This window comes from Schistocerca cancellata, chromosome 1, assembly GCF_023864275.1.
Source record: "Schistocerca cancellata isolate TAMUIC-IGC-003103 chromosome 1, iqSchCanc2.1, whole genome shotgun sequence".
Lineage (NCBI taxonomy): Eukaryota > Metazoa > Arthropoda > Insecta > Orthoptera > Acrididae > Schistocerca > Schistocerca cancellata.
Window position 1 is genome coordinate 601,621,979 of NC_064626.1, and position 25,763 is coordinate 601,647,741.

A 25,763-nucleotide genomic window follows, 5' to 3' on the forward strand; every position below is an offset into this window, starting at 1 on the left:
TTAGGTACTTTGTGCAGCAATGTTGACCATCGTGCTGTGGTGGTGTAAGGGAGCCGGCACGGTAGCTCAGCGTGTTCGGTCAGAGAGCTGATTGGCCTCTGTAGTAAAAAAAAAAAAAAAAAAAAAAAAAAAAAAAAAAAAAAAAAAAAAAAAAAAGGAAGGATTTAAAAAAAAAGAACGTGTACTGGTGTCATGTGACGTCCGCAACGACCAAACACAACGATCAACAACGAACAAAATGAAAAAAAAAACGAATTTTAATTCATTCGTCTACTTCGATCATTATCTTAGATAATAAAAAGAGACTTAAACGTCTCAAGGAAACATTTAATTATAAGATCTTTCGTTTTCATTTGACTGCCCCTTATGCTTGGGTCATTAGGCTAGATATTACAGGCTGCAAGCCACGACAAACAGACCCGATTGGTGAATGCCCAGCGTGTAGTTCTACGCTACTTCTGAGTGTGTACAGTATCGCCACTAATTCTGTCGGATGACGAAAGCTTCTGCTAGTACCAATCCAACACGTCTGACGGAGTGGACGATACAGTCTTATCAGAGATAATTTTGTGTGAGCCGTACCGTGAAACGCTCTTGTTTTCGAGCCCGCCTTGGCGTAACCTTCTCAAGATTACTTGCGGTACTTCTTGCATTCACTTCAGGAACAGTTAAAAATATGCAGCGTAATTATGTTCGCATGAAACTTCGAGTTACAATGAGGTCAGTGAGCGCGTGGCTACAATAATTAATAAACTGGCTGAAACAAGATAACCTAATAAGCTGTGAGTACACGGCTGACCAGTAAGATTACAATACTAAGGACAACATATAACAAAATTGCACTTATTCCGCATATACAGTTACAGTAGGAAGAATACATGATTATATTTGGGTATAAAGAGTGCAAAATGTAGTACAGTAAACTCTATTTACCTGTGTTGTGTACCACTGTCACTCTCTCGTCCTCTGCTTTCCTGTTCCAGACACGAACAGTTCGCGGGAAGAAAGATTGCCAGTAAGCCTCCGCGCGGGCTCGAGCCTCTCTAAATTTATCTTCGTGGCCTTTTCGCGAGTTATACGTAGGAGGAAGCAATATTATGTCTGTTGACTCATCTTGGAACGTACGTTCTCGGAACTTTAAACAACATCGTGATGTAAAACGCCTCCCTCGCAGCGTCTGCCGCTGGAGTTGGTTGATCGTCTCTGTGACGCCATCGAGCTTACTAACTAAATGAAGCTGTAACGAAACGCGCTGCTCTTCTTTGTATTTTCTCTATTTCCTCTATAAGTACTGTATGGTGCGGATGCCACACTGACGAGCAATATTCATCGAGTAGAACTAAGCTTGATGACATATGGACACGACATTTCATGCTCCTTCAGCTCTATGGTAGAGTAGTGGCATTTCAGTATCTCGGCAACCCATGGCCAGATGTTTCCAATGGCTGAGATATCTGGGGTAAGTGTTGACCATGGCAGCAGTCCAACGACCTCCGTTACGAGGTAGGTCATACTAGCATCGTCAGGTCCAAAAACACAAAACCGGCCTTGGCGTTATATTTAGCCACTCATTCTGTTCTAAAAGCTGGGCTACCTATTTTAAATGGAGTCAGCTGGCTGTTTTTAGTCGTTTCTTAATAATCAGTTACTGCAGGTTTTTTGAGATCAAACTTAAATGTGCTCAAACTAAAAAAAAAAGAAAAAAAGGAAATCTGCAAACAGCCTTTCCCAGCGAAGATGCAGCGCAGACTGTCTTGCGCATTCGTGTCCCTCAACATCGGTAGAAACGACGCGCGAGTGTGGCGTGTGGGGGAAATTACCATTGGCTGACCGGTACATTCTACGAGGGCGTACTGAAAGTATCGCATCCGATTTTTATCTGACAACTCTTTAAGCTTTTTAAATAAAACAAGCCTTATTATAATTTTACATCTTTATTCTTCGTGTTTACAAGAGCTCCGAATTATAGAGTGTAACATAGCGGTGAGTAAGGTAATTTATCGGTTAGTGATAAAAAGCGTGCTATAATAGAGTTTCGAATCCGAAGAGATACAAGGAGCATCGATTTTCAACTGTTCCCAAAATTTGAAGAACGCCTTCGAGGACCTCACTTTGATGGCGATGAAACGGTGCAAGCAGAGTTGAGGTTGCCGCGTGGTCTAGGGCGGCTTGACACGGTTCGCGCGGCTCCCCCCATCGGAGGCTCGAGTCCTCCCTCGGGCGTGGGCGTGTGTGTTGTTCTTAGCGTAAGTTAAAGTTAGATTAAATAGTGTGTAAGCCTAGGGACCGATGACCTCAGCAGTTTGGTCCCATAGGAACTTATCACCACCACCACCACCACCACCACCACCACCACCAGAGCTGAGGTTGTGGCTTCGTCAACAATGTCCAACATTCTACTGTGACGGTATCAACAAACTGGTCTCTAGTTGGCACAAATGTGTTCGTCGCCAGGAGGACTATGTCGAGAAATAAATATGTAGACATGAAGAAAAAAGGATGTAGAATGTTACTCGTAATAACGTTTATTTTGTTTAAAAAGCTTAAAGAGTTTTCACACAAATATTCGGAGGCGTTACTTTTCAGCACGCCCTTGTACTTTGTCTCGCTCGCTCTGCCCCTTTTGTGGTCGTGACATTCTGTGTGAGGCTCGTTCGGCCTACGAAGAAAAACTTAGAACACAGACAAAAGTGGTACTGGTTGGTATATGCATACAGGGCGTCCCAGGAAGGATGGTCAATATTCAGGGATATGACAGGAACGACCATTCGAAGCAAAAGATTCTAGTAAACAAGCGCTCTAAAATGCATACCGGTATCTTAAAAGCTATGAGCACTTCTTCATCTTAAATACTGTGAAACAAATCTCTTCTACCGCAACTTTCTGCTTTCCTTATTTGGGAGGAGGAAGTATGGACCAAAACAAGAAAACATTGACTAGCAAACATGGGCTCTAAAGTGCATACCTTAAGAACTATGAACACATGCTCAGTAGCAGAGATGAGTTCGACAGCGAGGATGAACACGGCTCATAGTTCTTAACATATACACTTTAGAGCCCGTGTTAAGTGAAGGTTTCGTTTCTGTTTTCGGTCCATCCTGTCACTCTTAAAGTAAGAAAGTCAGTGAGCGTGCAGTAGAAGAGATTTGCTTAACAGTATGGAAGATGAAGAGGTGCTCATAGCTCTTCAGATATGCCTTTTAAAGTCCATGTTTACTAGACCTTTTGCTTCGAACGATCATTCCTGTCGTATCACTCAATATTAACCATTCCTCCTGGGTCACCCTGTGTATTCTTACGGTGTACCTCCTTTATTCCTCCTTACACTTATCACTCGTGTTTACGTCATTAGCTTGGAACAGACCTTAGTTATGCGTTCTCTACTTCTGCGCTAAAAAGGCTAACAAAAGCCGGACTCGTATATACTTGTCTGGACAAAACCGTTAAGGCCGGACATGTCCTGCGACAGCCGGACACCTGGCAACCCCTGCCAAGACAGCACTGACAACATGCCGTCTTGCGATATCTTGCTGAAAAGTAAAGTAATGGAGACCTCGAAAACAGGACAACGACCTTACCATGTGATAAATACAACATCCGCTGTCCAAATTACCGGCTTCGTGAACCAGAGCTGACCGTGTTGTGTACCCAATGGGCCCACATATCATCAGGCTAGGTGCAAACCCGTCCATCGGTGACGAATGCAATATGGCAACGTCCGTTCTTCATGGAGCGTCCATTCATGGATACGTCCCTGGTGATACTGCACTCAGAACCGGGACGTCTGCAGAGACGACGACGTGGTGCCACTTCTGTGCCCGAAGCTGTCGTTGAAAGCACCACTGTCTGCTGCCGCAGCCTCGGAAGTCGCCAGCCCTGACGTCGAAAACCGTCAGGTGCTGGCAGATGTTTGCCTTTTTACACGAAGCATAACACGACCTTTTACAAACAACCAACATTCAAAGGCGTATCGTAAATGAGAAATTAGCTGCATCGTCTTTTCTTATATGTACACAGAATGTAGATGGGGTAACTCATTCTACTTTGCGCGGGTTTCGTTGAGATATTAATCATTTGCTTATCCCAACATGTAATACATTTCATTCCAGTTTGACGTTTGCTGCATACCGACTTCATAGTGTTGCTGTTTTAACGGCCAACAGCGCAAAGTAGCAGGACACCCAGTGTAGGTCATAATTCAAGTGGAAGCTTTCGTTCAATCCCCGGGTGAGGATTGTAGTGTGTGGTATTACACTGATTTCGATAAACGAAGGAACAATAAAGGTTGAGAAAGCGATGACGTTTGGCCGAAGAGTAGAACATACGACACTGAGCAAGTAAAACAAGACAACAGAGCAACAGACAAAGAATCTACGTTTTCAAATGTACAAAATTGATGTGTCAGTTTGTTGTAGCCCAAGTAGCGTCTATAAGAGGGGTCATCTTTACCTCGAGCAGCAAAACAGCACATTCTGAGGTGTGTGAAGTAATTAACGATGGTGTCTATGAGATCCTTTGGAAGCGAACGCCATCTTTCTTGCAAAGCTGCTCTCAGAGCGGCATGGGACTTGGTAGAAGAACTGCTAGCAGCACCACCACCCAAACATGTTCTATGCCATCCCCATCCGGAAATCAAGCTGACCCTTCCGGGCGACGAGTTGTTTGCTCTTGGAAGTATTAGTCCACGAGACCCTTTGTTGTCTAGTGTTGTCGTCTTGTAGTCTGAAGTCGAACCTATTGCACGGGCACAAAAGCGGACATAGGAGTCAATGATGTCATTCCTACAGACCTGCGCTGCTACACTTCCAAATGGAGATCTCTGCAACCACCTATGGAAATAGCACCGTATACATAAACACAGCTACGTCTGAAGGGATATATTTTACCGCTTGAAATGGTTTCTAAGTACTCGCCAATTTGCAATACATTTTCTCCCACTTTGGAAGCTGAACTAAGGCTCATTCGTGAAGAGAACGACCCTGCTTTAATCCGAAATCCACTGAACACAGCTACAGACAAACTGAAAACACTATTTCCTAGGGTAAAAGCAGAGCACTGCACATGTGGTCTGGTCGCCTAACGCGCGTCCTGTGTTTATGAAGCATGCTGACCGCAGTACTCGCTGTATCACTCCTGGGATGGCTGCAACGAGTTGGAATGGAGGTCGCCACCTATTCCTGCAAGTGCATAGCAACAATCATCGGTCACTTGGCCCCTTTGTAGCCACTGACCATCTTAGACAGTAACTTTCTGGGTGCGAAAGCCGGCCGCGGTGGCCGTGCGGTTCTAGGCGCTGCAGTCCGGAACCGCGGGACTGCTACGGTCGCAGGTTCGAATCCTGCCTCGGGCATGGATGTATGTGATGTCCTTAGGTTAGTTAGGTTTAGTAGTTCTAAGTTCTAGGGGACTGATGACCTAAGATGTTAAGTCCCATAGTGCTCAGAGCCATTTGAACCATTTGGGTGCGAAACTTGCAATTAGTAATTGTGAATACAGTTTACGACCTACAGATAGCATTAAATTTAACCATCTGGATATCTCCTTTCAGTATGAATCTTATCCATCAATGGACCTTCACCTCATTTCATCCAGTAACTGACGTCTCAAGGCCGTTCTATTACGTCTATTTTCCGAGCAGTATACTCTCACTCTCACTCTCACCACCAACAGCCGTCCTACAGTCAAATACCCATTTGTCTGTTGAGAAGACGTGAGCGAACTGCGAGTATCTAATGACCTCGGAGGCAGCGGGATGTTTATTCCTAATGTTAAAAATGTTAATGTCAATTTCCTTTCTTACGAATAGGCAAACCGAGGAAGAAAAGCGCTTTCTGTCAAGCTGCGTAACAAGACTGAAAATTCTCAGTACGAAGCGATTCTTTTTTGAGAGGAAACGAATTGCCAAGAACGTAGGGTTCCTAGTGTAAAATAAAGACGCTTGGGATTCTTAGCTGGGAAGTTTTCTAAGAATGAAAAATATAAAGCCGTCTTCCAGCCACCGATTAGTATGAGCACCGTTGAGCTTTTCTGGGCGCGATCTTATTGAAGACGGTGTTCCATTGGGCACATATGCCAGTTGCAGGATGATTCCGGGCCATGGTGCAAATTGACATTTTTCCAGTTAACATATGTTTTCCAGGGATGAAGAGGCGGTACGTAACATAAAAATCCAAGGGCCGATTGGGGTTTCAATTCCACATCTTTGGACTATTAGTCTCACATTTAAGCACTGAGCAACCAAGGATCAATTACTAAGTTACGTCAATCTCTATCTTTTTCGTGATTCAAACTTCGCTGGCTCAGAGGTAAAGTGCCAGACTACAAAGCGGATTCGAACCCCAGTCCAGTCTGTCACTCAAGAATCCTTCAGCTCTGGCAGTATTCGTTAATGTGTAAAATGTCATGTTGCGTAGCAGTTCGGAGCCCGCCTTAAAACCGTAGGTCCCTCTATAACTGGCTGCGGAAGTCAGTTCAAATGTCGAAGGAAGGCTACGTCAGACCACCTTCAAAAGAACCCTGCATAACACAGCACTGTGTATTCAAACCACACAATGCCAATTTTACTTTTTACCTTACCTTTCCTTTGTGGCACGTTGATCATGAAAGTGACAAGGATGTGTACAGTGAGATGACAAAAATCATGGGATGGCGGTATGCACGTATACAGATGGCTGTAGTATCGCGTATACTAAAAGAGCTGAGCATTCGCGGAGCTATCATTTGTACTCAGGTGATTCATGTGAAAAGGTTTCTTATGTTAGTTATTACGGCCGCGCGAAGGGAATAGACACAATCTGAATGCAGAATGGTAATTGGAACCAGACGCGTAGGACGTTCCATTTCGAAAATCGTGAGGGAATTCAGTATTCCGAGATTGACAGAGTGACGATAATATCAGATTTCAGGCGTTACCTCTCACCACCGACGACGTAGTGGCCGACGGCCTTTACTTAGGCAGCGGCGTTTGCGTAGAGCTGTCAACGCTAAGAGACAAGCAACACTGCGTGAAATACACGCGTAAATCAATGTGGGACGTACCGTGAGCATATCAATTAGGACAATGCGACGAAATTTGGCGTTAATGGGCTATGGTAGCAGACGATCGACGCGAGTGCCTTTGATAACAGCACAACAATTGCCTGCAGGGCCTGTCCTGGGTTCGTGACCATATCGGTTGGACCCTAGACGGCTGATCAGTTGAGTCCAGATTTCAGTTGGTAAAAGCTGATAGTAGGGTTCCAGTGTGGCGCAGACCCCACGAAAAGATGGACCCAGGTTCTCAACAACGCACTGAGCAAACTGGAGATGCTCCATAATGATGTGGACTGTCTTAACATGGAATGGACTGGATCCTCTGGTCCAACTGAACCGATCATGACTGGAATGTTTATGTTCGCCTACTTGCAGCCATTCATGTTTCCAAACAACGATGGAATTTTTATGAATGAGCGAATGGTTTGGCTCTCCAGATCGGCCGACATGAATGCCATCGAACATTTAAATGCGATATAGTCGAGAGGTCAGTTCGTGCACAAAATCCTGCACCGGGAACACCTTTGCAATTATGGGCGGCTATTGAGGCAGCATGACTCAATATACCTGCAGGGGATTTCCAACGACTTGTTGAGTCCATACCACGTCGAGTTGCTGCACTGCGTCGGGCAAAAGCAGGTGCGACACAATTTTGGGAGGTGTCCGATGACTTGTCACCTCAGTGTGTAGTTTCCCACTGCTTAGGGTTCATTTCCATGTGCTCCCAATTTGCAACTGCAGAAACTACTTCTTAATTTCAAAGCCAATATACACTCCTGGAAATGGAAAAAAGAACACATTGACACCGGTGTGTCAGACCCACCATACTTGCTCCGGACACTGCGAGAGGGCTGTACAAGCAATGATCACACGCACGGCACAGCGGACACACCAGGAACCGCGGTGTTGGCCGTCGAATGGCGCTAGCTGCGCAGCATTTGTGCACCGCCGCCGTCAGTGTCAGCCAGTTTGCCGTGGCATACGGAGCTCCATCGCAGTCTTTAACACTGGTAGCATGCCGCGACAGCGTGGACGTGAACCGTATGTGCAGTTGACGGACTTTGAGCGAGGGCGTATAGTGGGCATGCGGGAGGCCGGGTGGACGTACCGCCGAATTGCTCAACACGTGGGGCGTGAGGTCTCCACAGTACATCGATGTTGTCGCCAGTGGTCGGCGGAAGGTGCACGTGCCCGTCGACCTGGGACCGGGCCGCAGCGACGCACGGATGCACGCCAAGACCGTAGGATCCTACGCAGTGCCGTAGGGGACCGCACCGCCACTTCCCAGCAAATTAGGGACACTGTTGCTCCTGGGGTATCGGCGAGGACCATTCGCAACCGTCTCCATGAAGCTGGGCTACGGTCCCGCACACCGTTAGGCCGTCTTCCGCTCACGCCCCAACATCGTACAGCCCGCCTCCAGTGGTGTCGCGACAGGCGTGAATGGAGGGACGAATGGAGACGTGTCGTCTTCAGCGATGAGAGTCGCTTCTGCCTTGGTGCCAATGATGGTCGTATGCGTGTTTGGCGCCGTGCAGGTGAGCGCCACAATCAGGACTGCATACGACCGAGGCACACAGGGCCAACACCCGGCATCATGGTGTGGGGAGCGATCTCCTACACTGGGCGTACACCACTGGTGATCGTCGAGGGGACACTGAATAGTGCACGGTACATCCAAACCGTCATCGAACCCATCGTTCTACCATTCCTAGACCGGCAAGGGAACTTGCTGTTCCAACAGGACAATGCACGTCCGCATGTATCCCGTGCCACCCAACGTGCTCTAGAAGATGTAAGTCAACTACCCTGGCCAGCAAGATCTCCGGATCTGTCCCCCATTGAGCATTTTTGGGACTGGATGAAGCATCGTCTCACGCGGTCTGCACGTCCAGCACGAACGCTGGTCCAACTGAGGCGCCAGGTGGAAATGGCATGGCAAGCCGTTCCACAGGACTACATCCAGCATCTCTACGATCGTCTCCATGGGAGAATAGCAGCCTGCATTGCTGCGAAAGGTGGATATACACTGTACTAGTGCCGACATTGTGCATGCTCTGTTGCCTGTGTCTATGTGCCTGTGGTTCTGTCAGTGTGATCATGTGATGTATCTGACCCCAGGAATGTGTCAATAAAGTTTCCCCTTCCTGGGACAATGAATTCACGGTGTTTTTATTTCAATTTCCAGGAGTGTATGATACCTGGACCAAATAAAGAAAAAGTTTTTGGTCTCCGCTAAGTTAATTTGTGTCTCTTCCTTTCTGCATCTTGAGTATTCTTGGTTTATACAGACAAATAATCTTACACGTCTTCTAAAGTGTTTTTATTTCTACCTCTTTTCGTCGCTCCCGACTTTGTCTTTTTTGGACGTACCCGTAATTCTGACATTCGAAATCTGTGCACAACACTCAACACTTGTTAAACCTTTCACACCCTCGGCCAGAGGAGGGGCTGTTTGCAAAGCTTAGCATCTGCATCTGTTCTCCTAGCACTCGTATTGCCGCTGTGCCCACACAGCGAGGGCGGCATTAGCGGACAGTTCGCTTTGTGAAGCACGCCCATGAGACTGCAGTTGACACGTGTAGCCCCTCCTCCTGTCCTCCCGAGGCCCACCGACCGCGTGTCGGCGCCGTACCGACCGCCCTACTGACACATTTTCTCCCAGGCGCGAGCGCCGCCAAGGACAGCTCGTGCATTTCTACCATCTCCGCCGATTTCTAGACGCATTTCTCACTCGAATGTCGCAAAGAAGCGACACAATGTTTACTCTTTCCGCGCGGCGCCCGCAGTGAATAAAACAATGCCACATCAGGACTACAGCACCTGGACCGAAAAGCGGTTGAGCTGCGCAATAACAGCCTCACGCTCTCCATCCCACAGACGTAAAAAAAAGCTGCAGCAACGCACCCAACGTATCACTATAATTGCCGTAAAGCATCTTGCATGCTTACGTCTCAAAAAGGGCTTACCCCGAGAGTGGCCTGGGAAGAGGAAACAAACCCCCCCCCCTTCCCCCAAGAAAAATAAAATAAAATAAAATAAAACCGATCTCGCTCCCTGCCCCGCCATGTAGACAAAAGTATCAACTGAGCATCAGTCCAAAGAAAGCCAGAACACGAGACTGACTAGCAGCATGGATCCCCAGAGTAGTTTGTCGCGAAATATGACAACTACGCTATCGATTTTCGCTATTCACCTCGCGACGGAAAATGCCACATGGCTCTGGGTTCTAAAGGACTGCAATAGCGCTGTATTTTCAATTCGCGTCATTTATCTCGAGTCACATTTGCGCATCAAAAACCGGTAAAAATGTGAATACAGAAAGCATTCGCATACATCTGGACGTTATCTGCTTGACAGAAAAATAATAGGTACAAATCTCGTACAAACTATGCTCCCTCAATAAAGTACATTGTGTGTAGTAGGTACCTATTACAAAGTGGTAGTATTAGTTTGATTTTCTTTGAACCTGGGTCCACCGTTCCTAAGTATTTTAAAATTATTCCTTTTCGTCCACAACTGTTAATATGCAGATGTAAAATATTATAACATACACTGACGGAAAAAGTCGCAACACCAAAAAGTAATTAGTGTTGAGTAATGAAATTTCGAGAAGACACGTGTCTCAATACCATATGTAAGTGATTGACATTGCAAGGTAACAGGTTAATGTGTGTAAGAGATAAGTAATTGCAAATGTGAAATGCGGTGTAACCGCCAGAATGTTGAACGCAAGCATGCAAACGTGCATGCATTATGTCGTACAGGTGCTGGATGTCAGTTTGTGGGATGGAGTTCCGTATCTCTTGCAGCTGGTCGGTCAACACGGGGAAGGTTAAAGCAATTAGTGGACGCCGCTAGAGTTGTCCGTTGATGTCGCATATATGCCCGATGGTGAGCCAGCAGGCCAAGGCAACATGTCGACAATCTGTATAGCATGTGGATTACAACAGCGGTATGCGGGCAAGCGTTATCCTGTTGGAGAACACCCCCTGGAATGCTGTTCATGAACGGCAGCACAACAGATCGAATCAACAGACTTGCAGTCAGGGATAACCACTAGAGTGCTCCTGCTGTCGTAAGAAATTGCACCACAGTCCATAACAACAGGTGTAGGTTCAGTGTACCTAGAACACAGACAGGCTGGTTGCAGGCCCGTAGCTGGCCTCCTTCCAACCAACTCGCGGCCGTCACTGGCACCAAGGCAGAACCAGCTTTCATCAGTAAATACAACAGGCCTCCTCCCTGCCCTCCAATGACTCTCGTTTGACAGCCCTGAAGTCACAAATGGCGGTAACTTGGGGATCGTGGAATGCACGCTACAAGGCACCTCCCTCCAAGCTGTCCTTGAAGTAACTGATTTTTAACAGTTCGTTGTGTCACTATGGTCAGCTGCTGCTCAAATTGCTACTAGAGTTCTTTCCTCTCGGGCCGGCCCCTGTGGCCGAGCGGTTCTAGGCGCTTCAGTCTGGAACCGCGCGACCGCTACGGTCGCAGGTTTGAATCCTGCCTCGGGCATGGATGTGTATGATGTCCTTAGGTTAGTCAGGTTTAAGTACTTCAAATTTCTAGGGGACTGATGACCCCAGGTGTCAAGTCCCATAGTGCTCAGAGCCATTTGAACCATTAACAAAAAAAAAAAAAATTCTCTCGGTAGTGCCATATGATCCAAGGGAGCACGGTCTTCTTGTGACCGCGCATTCTCGCGAACACCGCTGAAAGCAATCGTGTACTGTGGCTACATTCCTGCCAAGACTTTCTGCATTATCGCAGAAGGAACATCCAGCTTCTCGTAGCCCTATTACACGACCTCATTCAAATTCAGCAAGACGTTGCCAATGGCATATTTGCTGACTAACATCAACACCACTCTCTACCGTAACTAACGCTCACGACCGTTACAGAGAGTATTTAAAGCAAAACTAATTGACTTATGCGACTGGCACGAAATTTTAATAGATGCCATCTTTCAGATTTAGAAACACGCCTACCAACTTCCGTTTATGTCGTACAACTCCTTCTTCGTGTTCCGATTTCATTTCTGTCAGTGTATTTTATTGTAAGTTGTAGAGCTGCAATGCCATTAAAGTTGCTACTTGCCCTGTATCCACGCTATTAGATGTATATGACATACCCGCAATGCGTGTGTGTGTCATTATTATAAATATGTCCGCAGCTCGTGGTCTAGCCGTTGCTGCCTCTGGATCACGGTGTCCCGGTTTCGATTCCCGGCCGGGATAGGGATTTTCTCTTCCCGGGGACTGGGTGTTTGTGTTGTCCTCATCATTTCATCACCATCATCATCATTCGTGACAGTAGCTAGATCGGACTGTGTACAAAATTGGACTGTGAAAAAATTGCACAGTTGAACGCCCCACAAACCAAACATCATCATCACTGTAAATATGTTGTGTACATGGGGCTAAGTTCCTTGTAACAACACCTCCGACTGAATTGATAATATATGTCATTGCAGATTTTGGATAATCAAACAGCTAACAAATTTATCTAGAAAATTAGTTCATCTAGTGTAATTCATATTCTGTTTAGTCAGTACTTTAGCTTAAGGATCAGTGTACTGAAGAGATATATTCTTTTTATAATGAAAAGGGTATATGGCCGAAATTGTTTAACAATACTAAAAGTAAAAATTAACAGTTGGAGGCAGCATGGAATGATTAGAAAAATAAGTATATTTGATGGTTAATAAACTCTTGTTTTTCAACGTCTTTCAGCATTATTTTGTAAAAAAATGTGCATCGTTTTCTCACCCTCTCTATCTATGAGTTTCCTGTGACCCCCCCCCCCCCCGTCCTTCGCCTAGCACAGGGGTGATCATTGAAAATAAAATTTGAAAGCGGAGGGGTAAGTGGCGGGAGAGGGACAAGAAGCGAAAGAGGGAGGGTGGATTATAGGGCGATACACCGTGCACTGCTGGAGGAAAGAAGACAGGTAATCTTTCGTTCGCTTGTGCTCTGAAAAGTAATGACATTTGGAGGATGTGAATGACTTAAAGGCAAAATAGTCACAGAAATAAAGTAAGCTGAACTACTTTTTGGATCCGATATTACATACACATCAAACGATGACGTGAGTACAAAGCTACAAAAATGCTATGTGCCGCAATCAAACGGCATTTTAAAAATAGGGTAAGAGATACATTACTGATAAAGTAGTGGCGCTAAAAATGTTGATGTTGGATGTGAATGTAGGACATTCACTGAACGACAGATCAAAATGATACAAAACGTAGAATTAAGATTGCTAACGGCAGTTCCTAGTTGCACTCTACTTGACAGGATGAGATTCCAAAATATCAGGAACGACTTCAACGTATTTAATCTCAGTTAGCAAATAATGATGTAAAGTAACAAATGGAAAGAGCGTTCTAGTATCGAAATGGTTCATTTAGATAGTATTTCAGTTTTCATGATCATATCACAGGAAGACTGAACACAACTTTTATTTCTTCTTTCCGAACGCCGGAAGTCTGGATTTCTAGTGGCGCCAATGGACCCAGTTGTAATTGGTGGTCAGTGCTCACTGCTGGCGTCAGGTAATGCTTGAGAAGCGTCAGTGACATTATTAGTGTATTATTATTATTATTGTTACTATTATTATTACTATCGTCATCATCACCACTTTAAGAAGCAAGAAGTAAACCTTCCACAGCGCCCATTACCGTTCTGTTTCGCGACTTCTTTGATCCCTTGAGTTATACGAGAGGTGTTCAACAAGTAAAGCAACACACTTTTTTTCTGAAAGTAAGCTAGGTTTCTTCAGGATTCCAATACACCGTATCATTCCCCACTCTTTGACTACAAAACCCTATTTTTCAACATCATCTCCGTTAAAAGCGACGGCCTTACATCACCTTACTGGGAGGGCCAACGTTTTGCTACATCATTAACTTCCCCGTCATCCAAGTAGTGCTTCCCGCGAAGTGCATCCTTCATTGGGCCAAACAGATGGAAATCGGAATGTGCAAGATCCGAGCTGTAGGGTGGATGAGGGAGAACGGTTCAGTGAAGTTTTGTCAGCTCCACTCGAGTGCGCAGACTTGCGTTAGGCCTTGCGTTGTCATGGGGAAGTTCGTTCGCATTTTTGTGACGACGAAGATTCCGGAATCGTTTCTTCAGTTTTCTAAGGGTAGCTCAATACAATTCAGAGTTGATCATTGCAACATGAGGAGAGGACAACAAACAGAATAACCCCTTCAGAGTCCCCGGAGACCGTTGCCATGACATTACCGTCTGAGGGTGCGGCTTTGAACTTTTTCTTCGGAAGAGAAGAGGTGCGGCACCAATCAATGGATTGCAGTTATTTTTCCAGCTCGTAGTGACGAACCCATGTTTCATCGCCTGTGATGTTGTTAGACAAAAAATTGTCACGATCAGCCTCGTAACGCGCAAGCAATTCCGCACAGATGATCCTTCGGTGCTCTTTATGGTCTTCTGTTGGGAAGCGAGGAACCCAGCGGTCAAACGCCTTTGAGTATTCCAAGTGCTGCATGAATGTGTCAGTACCACCAACAGAGACGCCTAGTTAAGCAGCGAGGTGTTTGACTATGATCCGTCCATCACCTCGAATGCATCACGCAGGCTTATCCAGAACTGCAAAGGAAATGCAACAAACAGAGGAAGCACATCATAATCCATAGTTAGGCAGCAGCAGCCGGCCGAGGCACAGCAGCGACAGGGAAGTAACCCATTTCGGGACTTTTTATGCGTTCCTTAACAGGAACGAATTGTATAGTCTCAGCTGTATACTTTGGTAGTTTAGTTTCTTGAGTTTCTGCATGTTAACTTAACGTTTAAGAGATACAGCTCTCACGTTTTTGTTTGCGTCGGAAAGTAACCTGATTTTGTGATATATTACAAGTACCTAATCAGGTGCCAATTATTTAACCTCAGCTGAGAGCTTTGATAGTTCAGTTTCTGACTCTCTGAGCGTTAATCTGATTTATTAGACACAGTTGTGCATTTTCCTCCATGTCCACAGTAGAGTTCCATAGCACATGTCGATTGTTCCTGTTTGTGTAGTGTAGTTTTCCATGGTCTGGGACTGTTATTGCTGTGTGCTGAGACGAGCCGAGTTGGTGACACTCCATTCTTAGCTCCACGCTGTGATGGCTTCAGTTACACAGCTTGAGGCTGTGGCTCTGAGCACTATGCGACTAAACTTCTGAGGTCATCAGTCGCCTAGAACTTAGAACTAGTTAAACCTAACTAACCTAAAGACATCACACACATCCATGCCCGAGGCAGGATTCGAACCTGCGACCGTAGCGGTCACGCGGTTCCAGACTGAAGCGCCTTTAACCGCACGGCCACACCGGCCGGCAACAGCTTGAGGCTGCAGTGGGTGGGCATCACTCTTGTGGGCCGGCAGTGGAGACCCAACGGATGCCCAGCACATATGTGTCTGCCGATCAGACCGCACTCGTGGCAAGTCCAGTTACTTCTCGCACTGAAGTTGACCCCTCACTCGTGGTCAAGTGGGAAGTCACCTCGGGTCGTGGCAGGCAGCAAAATACTTCCCAGGGGGCCATACATTACGGCCTCCACAGTTAGTCGACAAACAGGTTTCAGGGTACTGCCTGTGGCTGCAGTCACTTGTCATGTTTCAGAGGGAAGCTCTCAGCCTGCAAGGTCGAGGCAATCACAGAGTGTGGGATTATTGGTAGGTGGAGTTCCAACGTTAGGCGCGTTATGGGACCACTTAGGGACATAGCTGCCAAGGAGTGTTGGTTGATTCCAGGGAGGGGACCACACAGCGAGGTCATAGGTCCCATCGGATTAGGGAAGGATGGGAAAGGAAGCCAGTTGTGCCCTTTCAAAGGAACCATGCCAGCATTTGCCTGAAGCAATTTTGGGAAATCATGGAAAATCTAAATCAGGATGGCCGTATGTGGGTTTGAACTGTCATCGCCCCAAATGCGCGTACAGTGTGCCAAGGAGCGGAAGAAAGCCAATGTGCACTCTGTGTGCATACTGGGTGGACCCATTCCAGATATAGAACGGGTCCTTCCACATGCAACAAAGAGCCAGGGTGCAGCCAGCTGCAGCTGATGGCTCACATCAGTACCAATAATGTGTGTCGCTTTGGATCGGAAGAGATTCTCTCTGGTTTCGAGTGGCTAACAGAAGTGGTAAATGCTGCCAGTCTTGCTTGCAAGATGCCTGCAGAGCTCACCATTTGCAGCATAGTTGACAGGACCGATAACCTAACGGTGTTCAGAAAAAATAGGTTAAACACAATTGGCGGCGACTTGTTTGTTGCTGTTAGAAGTAATTTATCCTCTAACGAAACTGAAGTAGTTCCTGTGCGTTAGTATGTGTAGAGGTCTTTCTTGGCGACCTGAATACAATAATAAACTGGATCCTTTTGACGAACCCCCAACTCAGATGATACAATTGCTGAAAGGTTCAAAGAAAACTTGTGCTTAATTTAAACATGCATCTGACTCATGCAATTACAGCTGATGGTGACTTTAATTTACACTCGATATGTTGGCGATAATGCATGTTTAAATCCGAGGGTACACAAAATATCATCCGAAATTGTGTTTAACACATTCTTTGAAAATTATTTGTAGCAGTTAGTTCATGAGCCCACGCAAACAGTAAACGGCTGTGAAAACACACTTGATCTCTTAGCAACAAATAATCCTGAGGAACACCAACACGGATACAGGGCTTAGTGAACACGGTGTTGTCGTAGCGAGGCTGAATACTCTAACCCCCAATCCTCCAAAAATTAATGAAAAATATACATATTAAAAAACGCAGCTAAGAAGTCACTTGAGGCCTTTCTGTGAGAGAATCTTCACTTCTTCCAAATTAACGTGTACGTGTACACCAGATGTGGCTTGAATTCAAAGAAATAGTATCGGCAGTAATTGGCAGGTTTAAAACCAAATAAATTAACAACCGGCAGAGCTCATCCCTCTTGGTACACAAAACGGGGCAGAACACTGTCGCAGAAGCAAGGAATAAAGCATACCATATTTTAACGAACACAAAACCTAAAAGATTGGCGATCTTTTACAGAAGCTCGAAATTTAGTGAGGACTTCACTGCGATATGCTTATAACAGTTTCCACAACGAAACTTTGTCTCGAAACCTGGCAGCTTATTTACAACAGATTCTGGTAGTATGCTAGGTATCCTAGCAGCAAGACACAATCATGCCTTCTCTGCACGATGGCAATGAAAATACTTTCGACGACAGTGCTGCCAAACAGTTACTAAAAACAGCCTTCCGACATTCCTTCACCAAAGACGACGAAGTAAATATTGCAGAATTCGAATCAAGAACACCTGCCAACATAAGTAACTTAAAAGGAGATATCCTCGGACTAGTGAAGCAACTTTAATCACTTCATAAAAGCAAGTCTTCCGGTCCAGATTTTATACCAATTAGGTTCCTTTCAGAGTATGCTCAAGTAATAGCTCCATACTTAACAATTGTACACAACCGCTCGCTCGGCGAAAGATCAGTGTCCACAGAATGGGACGTTGCACAGGTCACACCAATATTCAAGAAAGACAGTAGGAGTAATCCACTAAATTACAGGCCCATATAAAAACGTAGATATGAAGCAGGATTTTCTAACATATATTGTGTTCGAACATTATTAATTACCTTCAAGAGAACGGTCTATTGGAACACAGTCAACACGGATTTAGAAAACATCGTTCTTGTGAAACACAACTAGCTCTTTACTCACACAAAGAGTTGAGTGCTACTGAAAATAGATTTCAAATTGATTCCGTATTTCTTGATTTCCAGGAGGTTTTTGACACAGTACCACACAAGCGGCTTGTTGTCAAAACGTGCTTATGGAATATCGTCTCAGTTACGTGACTGGATTCGTGATTTCCTGTCAGAGAAGTCACAGTTTTACATTAATTGACGAACAGTAATCGAGTGAAGCAGAAGTGATTTCTGGCGTTCCCCAAGGTAATGTTTAGGCCCTCTGCTGATTTAGGAGACAATCTGAGCAGCCGTCTTAGGTTGTTTGCAGACGATGCTGTCGTTTATCGTCTAGTAAAGTCATCAGAAGATCAAAACAAACTACAAAACGATTTAGAAAAGATATCTGTTTGATGCGAAAATTGGCAATGTGCCCCTCAAAGGAATCCGTTGAACTTCCTTTACACTAAAAAACAATCAAACCTAAAGGCCGCAAATTCAACTAAATACCTTGGAATTAAATTTACGGGCAACTTAGACTGACTGGGAAGAACACACAGAAAATGTTGTGGGTAAGGTAAACCAAAGACTGCGTTTTATTGGCGTAACACTTAGAAAATGCAACATATCTACTGAAGAGACTGCCTACACTACGCTTGACCGTCCTCTTTTGGAGTATTGCTGCGCGATCGAGGATCCTTACCAGATAGGATTAACAGAGTACATCGAGAAAGCTCAAAGAAGACCAGCGCGTTTTGTATTATCCCCAAATAGGGATGAGACTATCACTGACATGATACAGGGTTTGGGGTGGACACCATTTTTCGTTGCGACAGAATCTTCTCACGAAATTTCAATCACCACTTCCGCCTCCGACAGCGAAACTATTTTGTTGACGTCGATCTACATAGGGAGAAACGATCATCACAATAAAATAAGGGAAAGCAGAGCTAGCACGGAAAGCTCTAAGTGTTCGTTTCTCCGCGCGCTGTTCGAGATTGGAATAATAGAGAATTATTGTGAAGGTGGTTCGATGAATTCTCTGCCAGGCACGTAAGTGTGATTTCAGAGTATTCGTGTTGATGTAGATTCCTTAATACATTTTACCAGCAGTTCAACTCATAAAACAAATCGATCATGATAAAAAAATTTGACCTTCCACAAGCGAAATTCATGTCTTCAAGTCTCGGTTTGGCTGTTGTGGAGATAAATGATTCCTCTGGAGGAAGATCCAGACAACGCAGGCAGATTTACAGCTAGTTTATAAGGTTAGCTAGTTTATAAGGTTCCCCTTCTGTGTTATAGGTGAAAGATTGCTTTTTATGCAACACGTAACCAGTGCGCCTACCACTCGTGGCTAGTTGTTTGCTTCTTTGCCTTTGTTGTGGAACACGTCAGTCAGTAAATCAACAGATGTAAAGTACTTACTCAGTAAAAAATACGATAATATCTGATCACGTACATGGCTATCTTTTAGATCGATCTTAAGACATGTTCATTTTTTTCACACATACATACACTTTACAGTGCTACATATTCAGTAATTCTTATATGGAATAACATGGGTTGTCAAGCAGATATAATTTCAGTTTGTGTTTCAAATTAGTCTTATCATCTATTACATTCTTCACATCACTGGGCACGTAGTGCGAATACAGGATAAATCACCACCACTTAAATGGTACCTAGATCCCTGACTTCAAAGCAAATTACGTACCACATTTGTCAGTAAGAAATGAGCTCTTTGACACCTCAAAGATGCAGCTCATTTCAAAAGTTAAAATCACCGTAAGCCAGAAATTATATGAACAGGCACGAAAATGAGCTTTACTAACACCTTTGACGTGGTTGTTTTCATACATAAGGATCCACATAAATATTCCCTCAAGCGTGCAAAGGATTTTTTTGCGAATGTCGTGTTTACCATTCGTTTCTGACAGTAATATTGTGCTAATGAAGTAACTAGCTTGAAAGAGATCTGATTTACAAGAAGTACGGTACAAGTTTGAAATATATACTGAAGTGGCAGTCAATCAATATCGAGCAAGTTTTCTCTGGGAACAAAATTTTCCCCTGTGATCTGCAACAAACTCACAGCTGAAGTCACGTCCAGTAAATGACCCATAATTTTTGCGAAATATACAATTTTGTGTACATTCTCTCGCATGAAAATATAAACTAGAGCATTTCGGCTAACTTGATGAATGACGTACTACAGGAAGGAAAAAAAAAACCGTAGGGGAAACATAGGCAAGAAGTAAAGATCCGTAAAGCAAATGCCAAGCCAATTAGAAATACAGAAAGTATGACTTTACCGTTTTGAAATGTTTTCGCTGCACACTTTCTTGCACGCAAGAACTACCGATGTTTGTTTAGAATGTAGAACGCACAACCGAGAAGCAATGTTGTAACAGCACTTAACATTACCAAAATCGGCTAAAATTTTCGGAGCAAGTTGTGGGCGGTACGATACAACATTTAATTTGTATTCATAATATGAAGATTTGTGAGCGATAATAAAAAAATGGTGAAACCCCTGTTACCATCAGATTTTAAAGTGACGAAAAATGGTCGACAGAACTGAAAGCAAATGTGGGTAACAAGGTTACGGAGGGGTGTCTGCTCTAGTTTCAGCGGTTCCCTCACGCACTACTCAAGGTCTCGGCACGTGACCAGTATCAACAGTAAAGGTCAAGCTTCATGAGGATTAACTAACAAACACCAGCTTCAAATTGCGAGAACTACAACAAGGGAAAAACATATCAATGAAGTGCGTTTACCAATAGGGCTAACTGTTTCTGCAGAATTTCAACGAAATGTACATAAAAAAGAGTAACCCTTGTCATCGGTCTATGATTTCTCGACGTCGGAAAAACAAAAGTAGTTTTAAAAAGCCAAGTAACAGTTATTATACTGTTTTGCTTCAGTTTTCATTTTTTTCTCAGTACGAGAGAGTTCGCAATCATATCGTGTCAGAAATTGCAAATTCCAGTTTTTCTACAAACATATTCTACTATTCACAGCTGAAAAAGGAGCACGCCTCTGACATCTGTCGGTCACAAACTCTTCAAAAATTCGTTCGCTATTGGCATGCGACCTTCCTACAACCTTGTACCATTCCCCTATCACGTGAACGTTGCGGCGAAACCCTCACGTGATGATAAAAACCGAATCGGGGCGTGAGTCTGACGTCACGTTCTACATGTACTAATCAAATCAATAACTGTTGCGTTGCAAATATACCCGAATACAAAAGTATATAATCGAAACAACTGTCATAATTTTTCTCGTGGAAACGTTACCACATAACCTTCTTCCTCCCCTTCCTCTTATTCGCCAAGAATCGAATCCATCCGCTGTACGTCAGACAAGATTTACATGATGAACAACAAAATATCCTCTATTTTAATTGAAATAAGGTACCCGATGTCAATCTTATGTAATTAGGGGACGTACACAATACAGCAAAAAAAAGAGAAATAAACTAACAATTTAGTACAATAGATTATATGCAGAATACGGTAGCTTAACTAATCTTTTGGCTTTACAGCACTTTTTTCTATTCACAGGTGGCACACCTGACACTGACTTCGCACTTACTTCCCACAAAATAAATCAAACTTGACCTTCCTCATAAGCATTCATATCATTTAGGCAAATAATTTAATAAAACTACCACAATTTAACTTAGCACTATGCAAAAGAACTGCTTGCAATGCGCAGAAACATTGTTGCACCGACACGACTTGCAGCCGTTGCGTAGCACGTTGCGGAAAACGTGACTAGGTACAGTGCGACCGAAAGATGTGACACACATGCACAAACAAGGATTCGTCGCGCGTGTCACTGATAGAGTTACTCGCAAGAGCTTTGTCAATGCGCTGAATGTTAACTGCGCAATAAATAAACATAGGAAGTTGGCACTCACGTTTCAAATTTCAGATGTTGAGAAGACGCTGATGTTTCATCCCAGTAACCGTGCGTCTCCATAGTGGATCAAATGATTTCCTTGACATGGGACTAGTAGCAGATGTAGGCAACTGATGCTGTGGCAAGAAATGTGCTGCTGTTTACGACGAACAAACTGCTGAAACCTTCTTTTGACAGGTACAATTGCATAACGCCAACCACCAAGAAGGAACACTGCTGCGCTGCGCGAGCTACTGAACAGTCACTTGTTTCCACGCCTTGGCACACGTGCCGGTGGCAGTGACGTCACCGAGTCACACGATCGCCATGTGCCCGGCCCCCAGCGGTCACGTGGCAGCCAACGCGACCGCGCCGCCAGTGTCTGCAGCACGTTGCCAAGAACGCCGCAGCGCCGAGCAGGCAAGGACTTTTCTAGACGCTCTCCGCAATAGGTGCAGAAGTTGCAGTCACAAGCGCTGAGTGCAGCCGCACTGCGTGTAACTGATTTGCAAAAATTCGCTGAAGAATTAGTCCAGTGAAAGTCAACGGAAAACTCTACGCTTCTTATAATTACAGAACTCTCTGCAAACAAGATGGATTGTCCCGCTCTGAAAGTAAAAGATACTATAGCGGCCAATCGATTTATTAGGCGCAGGCCGTGCTATTCTTGCCATAAAATCTATAAATAAATATACAAGTAAATCTATAAATAAATAAGTATATAAATCACCATCAGCGAGGCTTTCAGAGATAGCTTTCTTGCAAAGATCGCTCAATAGTTAGTGAAGTGTTGACTGCTCCTGATCTCGCACCACAAAACATCAGCCAGCCATAAAATTAAAGCTGAATTACAATGGGTGGGGATAGGTACTTGGCCCACGTTCTTGGCACTTAGAGCTCAGTAGCTTCTATGCCCATACATGTTGGTAATATGTGTATTCGAAAGCCATACATGTGCTTCGGTCATTATCAACATTCAGTAGCAGAAGTTGAAAAAAAAAAGGGATGGTTTGTTTCAACACATGGGCCTATCTATTAGCTTAACAGGACCACAAGCTGATTTTGCCTTCCGTCGCCAATGCTCCATTCTTAGCGTTTATTCCAACGCCTCAAGGTGAATTTTATGACAGTCCCGAAGCGTACAACTCTTTTAGTGAACAATTGAATCCCCTGCCCTGCGCTTCACAGCGGTTTGCAAAGTATGGATGTAGAAAATAACGGACGTTTTAAGACAGAGCGTAAAAATAACTTTTTACTATTCAGAAAGTACGAAGTTGAAATGTCGGTTCTGCAGTTTCGATATCGATTTTCTATAGTTTTCTTGAAAACCACTCGTAATAATTAATTCGGTAAGGAACTGGAATACTGCTTCGATTCGATGATATTGTCGACGAGACGTTGCATAAAAAAGGTAATTGGCTCAAAGAAAGAGTTAGGGCTAAATAAGGATATGTTAAAAAGAGACACGAAAAAGTGCAGTTATCACTGATATCGGCCTCGGGATTTTCCTTGTTCAGTATGACAGACGAGTCGAACTTAGATAAACTGAATTAGACACTGTATCCATCTGGGATTCGACTCCGGAACTACACGAAGTGGACGGAGGCGAGTGGCCGGCAGCATGTAGGCACACGTGAGGCGGCCAGTGGGCGGGGTCCAGGAGCCTTCTGCGCATGCGCTGCCTGCGCCGGTCACGTTTGTGTCAGCATGCTCCGCTGATTTTCCCCCTCCCCCCCCCCCCCATGCCCCGCCCTCTCACGCCCGTAGCTCCTCCGGCAAGCCACACCACCTTCCCGCTGTCTCCGTATTTTCCCCTGCCGCGAGAGGCTGAAAAGAGCGTTTAGAAGACGTAATGTAACTGCTGACACCTCCGTTTTTCTTTTATCATCCTGTAACTATTGAGCTGTGTATTGCGTGCAACACACGTCTACACACTCCTTTACACTGTCGCACTTAATCAGAAAGAAGAGGCATTGTTTCCAATGTGATTTATTGAAGATGCTTCCCGACTTGAAGATCACAAGCAAAAATTCCTGCGACGGAAGTAATTTTTGTCGCTAGAATTCCGCCAATAGTAGGAGGAAGGAGACTTTCAGGGGCACATTATCATAGCCATCTTGTACGTCAGTGTCTTTGGTTAGATCCCATAGCTTACTGTAGCTTTCTACGGGACCAGGGTATAAGATACAGCTAACGTACATTCGTCAATGTAAAGTCCGGTGTTTTGGGAAATCATGCTTTATAAGCTGGTACACTGTTCTCACTTATATTTGCGGGTCCAGATATAAATATTCCCTACTAAATATGCACTCCTCCCTGTCAGATTAAGCAAGAGTGTGCTAACAGGAGTAAGTAAGAGACATATTATGCTTATTTATTGTTATCTACATATAATAACAGTTTGTGTTGCAGAGCGAGGGGGTAATATGAATTGCCGGCCGGAGTGACCGAGCGGTTCTAGGCGCTACAGTCTGGAACCGCGCTACCGCTACGTCGCAGGTTCGAATCCTGCCTTGGGCATGGATGTTTGTGATGTCCTTAGGTTGGTTAGGTTTAAGTTCAAATGGTTCAAATGGCTCTGAGCACTATGGGACTCAACTGCTGAGGTCATTAGTCCCCTAGAACTTAGAACTAGTTAAACCTAACTAACCTAAGGACATCACAAACATCCATGCCCGAGGCATGATTCGAACCTGCGACCGTAGCGGCCTTGCGGTTCCAGACTGCAGCGCCTTTAACCGCACGGCCAATTCGGCCGGCTAGGTTTAAGTAGTTCTAAATTCTAGGGGACTGATGACCTGAGATGTTAATTCCCATAGTGCTCAGAGCCATTTGAACCATTTTGGTGGTGTGACTGTCAGTTTATGCAATAAGAATACCGTATCACAGGTAAGGATTGAAAAATTTAAAAGAGAATCCCCTCTGCCTCGGGGTGTGAAATAGGGTCGTGTGATTTTCGTCAAGCTGACGATATAATCTGCTGATCTAGCGCCAGGTCAGGTGTGCACCACAGTACAGTAACGTATGAGAGGCGTTTACTAAGTAATGCAACACATTTCTTTCTGAAAGCAGGTTTGTTTTTTCAGGATTCCAGTACATCATATTATTCCCCATTATTCTGGATGCGATACCCTATTTTTCAACATAATCTTCGTTCAATACGACGGTATTACGCTACTTTATTGGGAGGTTATACATGCCTGCATGGTACCACTCTATTGATTGACGCCAGAGACAACTGCTTACTGCAGCAACAACTTCCCATCATACACGTATTGCTCCCCGTTGAGGGCATCATTCGTTGGACCAAAAACTCTTTGCTCTTAACGTTTTTCAATTAGACGGCGAGAAATCTAGCGGGCGCACACCTTTGAGTACACCAATTGGTGGACGATGTGTCAGCACTAACAACAGGGACGTCCAGTTGCGCAGTGAGGTGTCTGGTTGTGATCCGCCCATCATCTCGAATGAGAATGTCCACACATTCCATCATAGCAGGAATCACAACTGTGTGCCGCCTGCCCGCACACAGGACAGGTTTCGTGATTTTGCGATGATAACAGATACCTCACCCAACGACTTACCGTGCTTTTGTTTACAGTCAGGCCTCCATAGGCATTCTGCAAGCGCCTATGAGTACCTGCGATGCTCTGGTTTACTGCCAAAAGAAACTCAATGACAGCTCTCTGCTTGGAACGCATCTCCGCTACACACGTCACTTTGAAGGCAACGTATAGCTCCGGCATCTATCGGAACTTCATGAAACTGTAGAAGATGACGCGTAAATATTGCTCGATGTTCCATGACAAATCCATCATTTTTTCAGTCGAAATTTCTTGGGAAAACAAAGCGTTATATTACTTATTGAATGCCCCTCGTATATTCGTACCCATCTACAGCTGCAGTAATCTCTTCACTGGATTCAGACGATTGGGTACCAAATTCGGCGAACAGGTTGGTTGCACGAACTGGTTACACTTGAAATTTCTCAGTTTTCCCATTGTCCAAATACGCTTATGAGCAAATTACTTTTTTTAATTTTTCAATTCAGGTCTTTCCTCGCGTATTGTCACCATTCGATTTGTTTGGACGAGATTCTTAGCATTCATTTTTTTTACCCACTA

General features: G+C 44.6%; 1 protein-coding gene across 2 annotated transcripts in view; it reads right to left on the reverse strand.

The window, feature by feature from the left end:
- Positions 1-21,909, reverse strand: part of LOC126182366 (transcription factor cwo) — a 155,772-nt gene extending 133,863 nt beyond the window's left edge. For both annotated transcript variants that reach the window (XM_049924844.1, XM_049924843.1), the window contains exon 1: positions 21,659-21,909. In XM_049924844.1, the coding sequence (XP_049780801.1) occupies positions 21,659-21,720 (62 nt within the window). In that variant the 5' untranslated portion in view covers positions 21,721-21,909. The remainder of the gene's footprint in view (positions 1-21,658) is intronic.
- Positions 21,910-25,763: the final 3,854 nt, after the last annotated feature.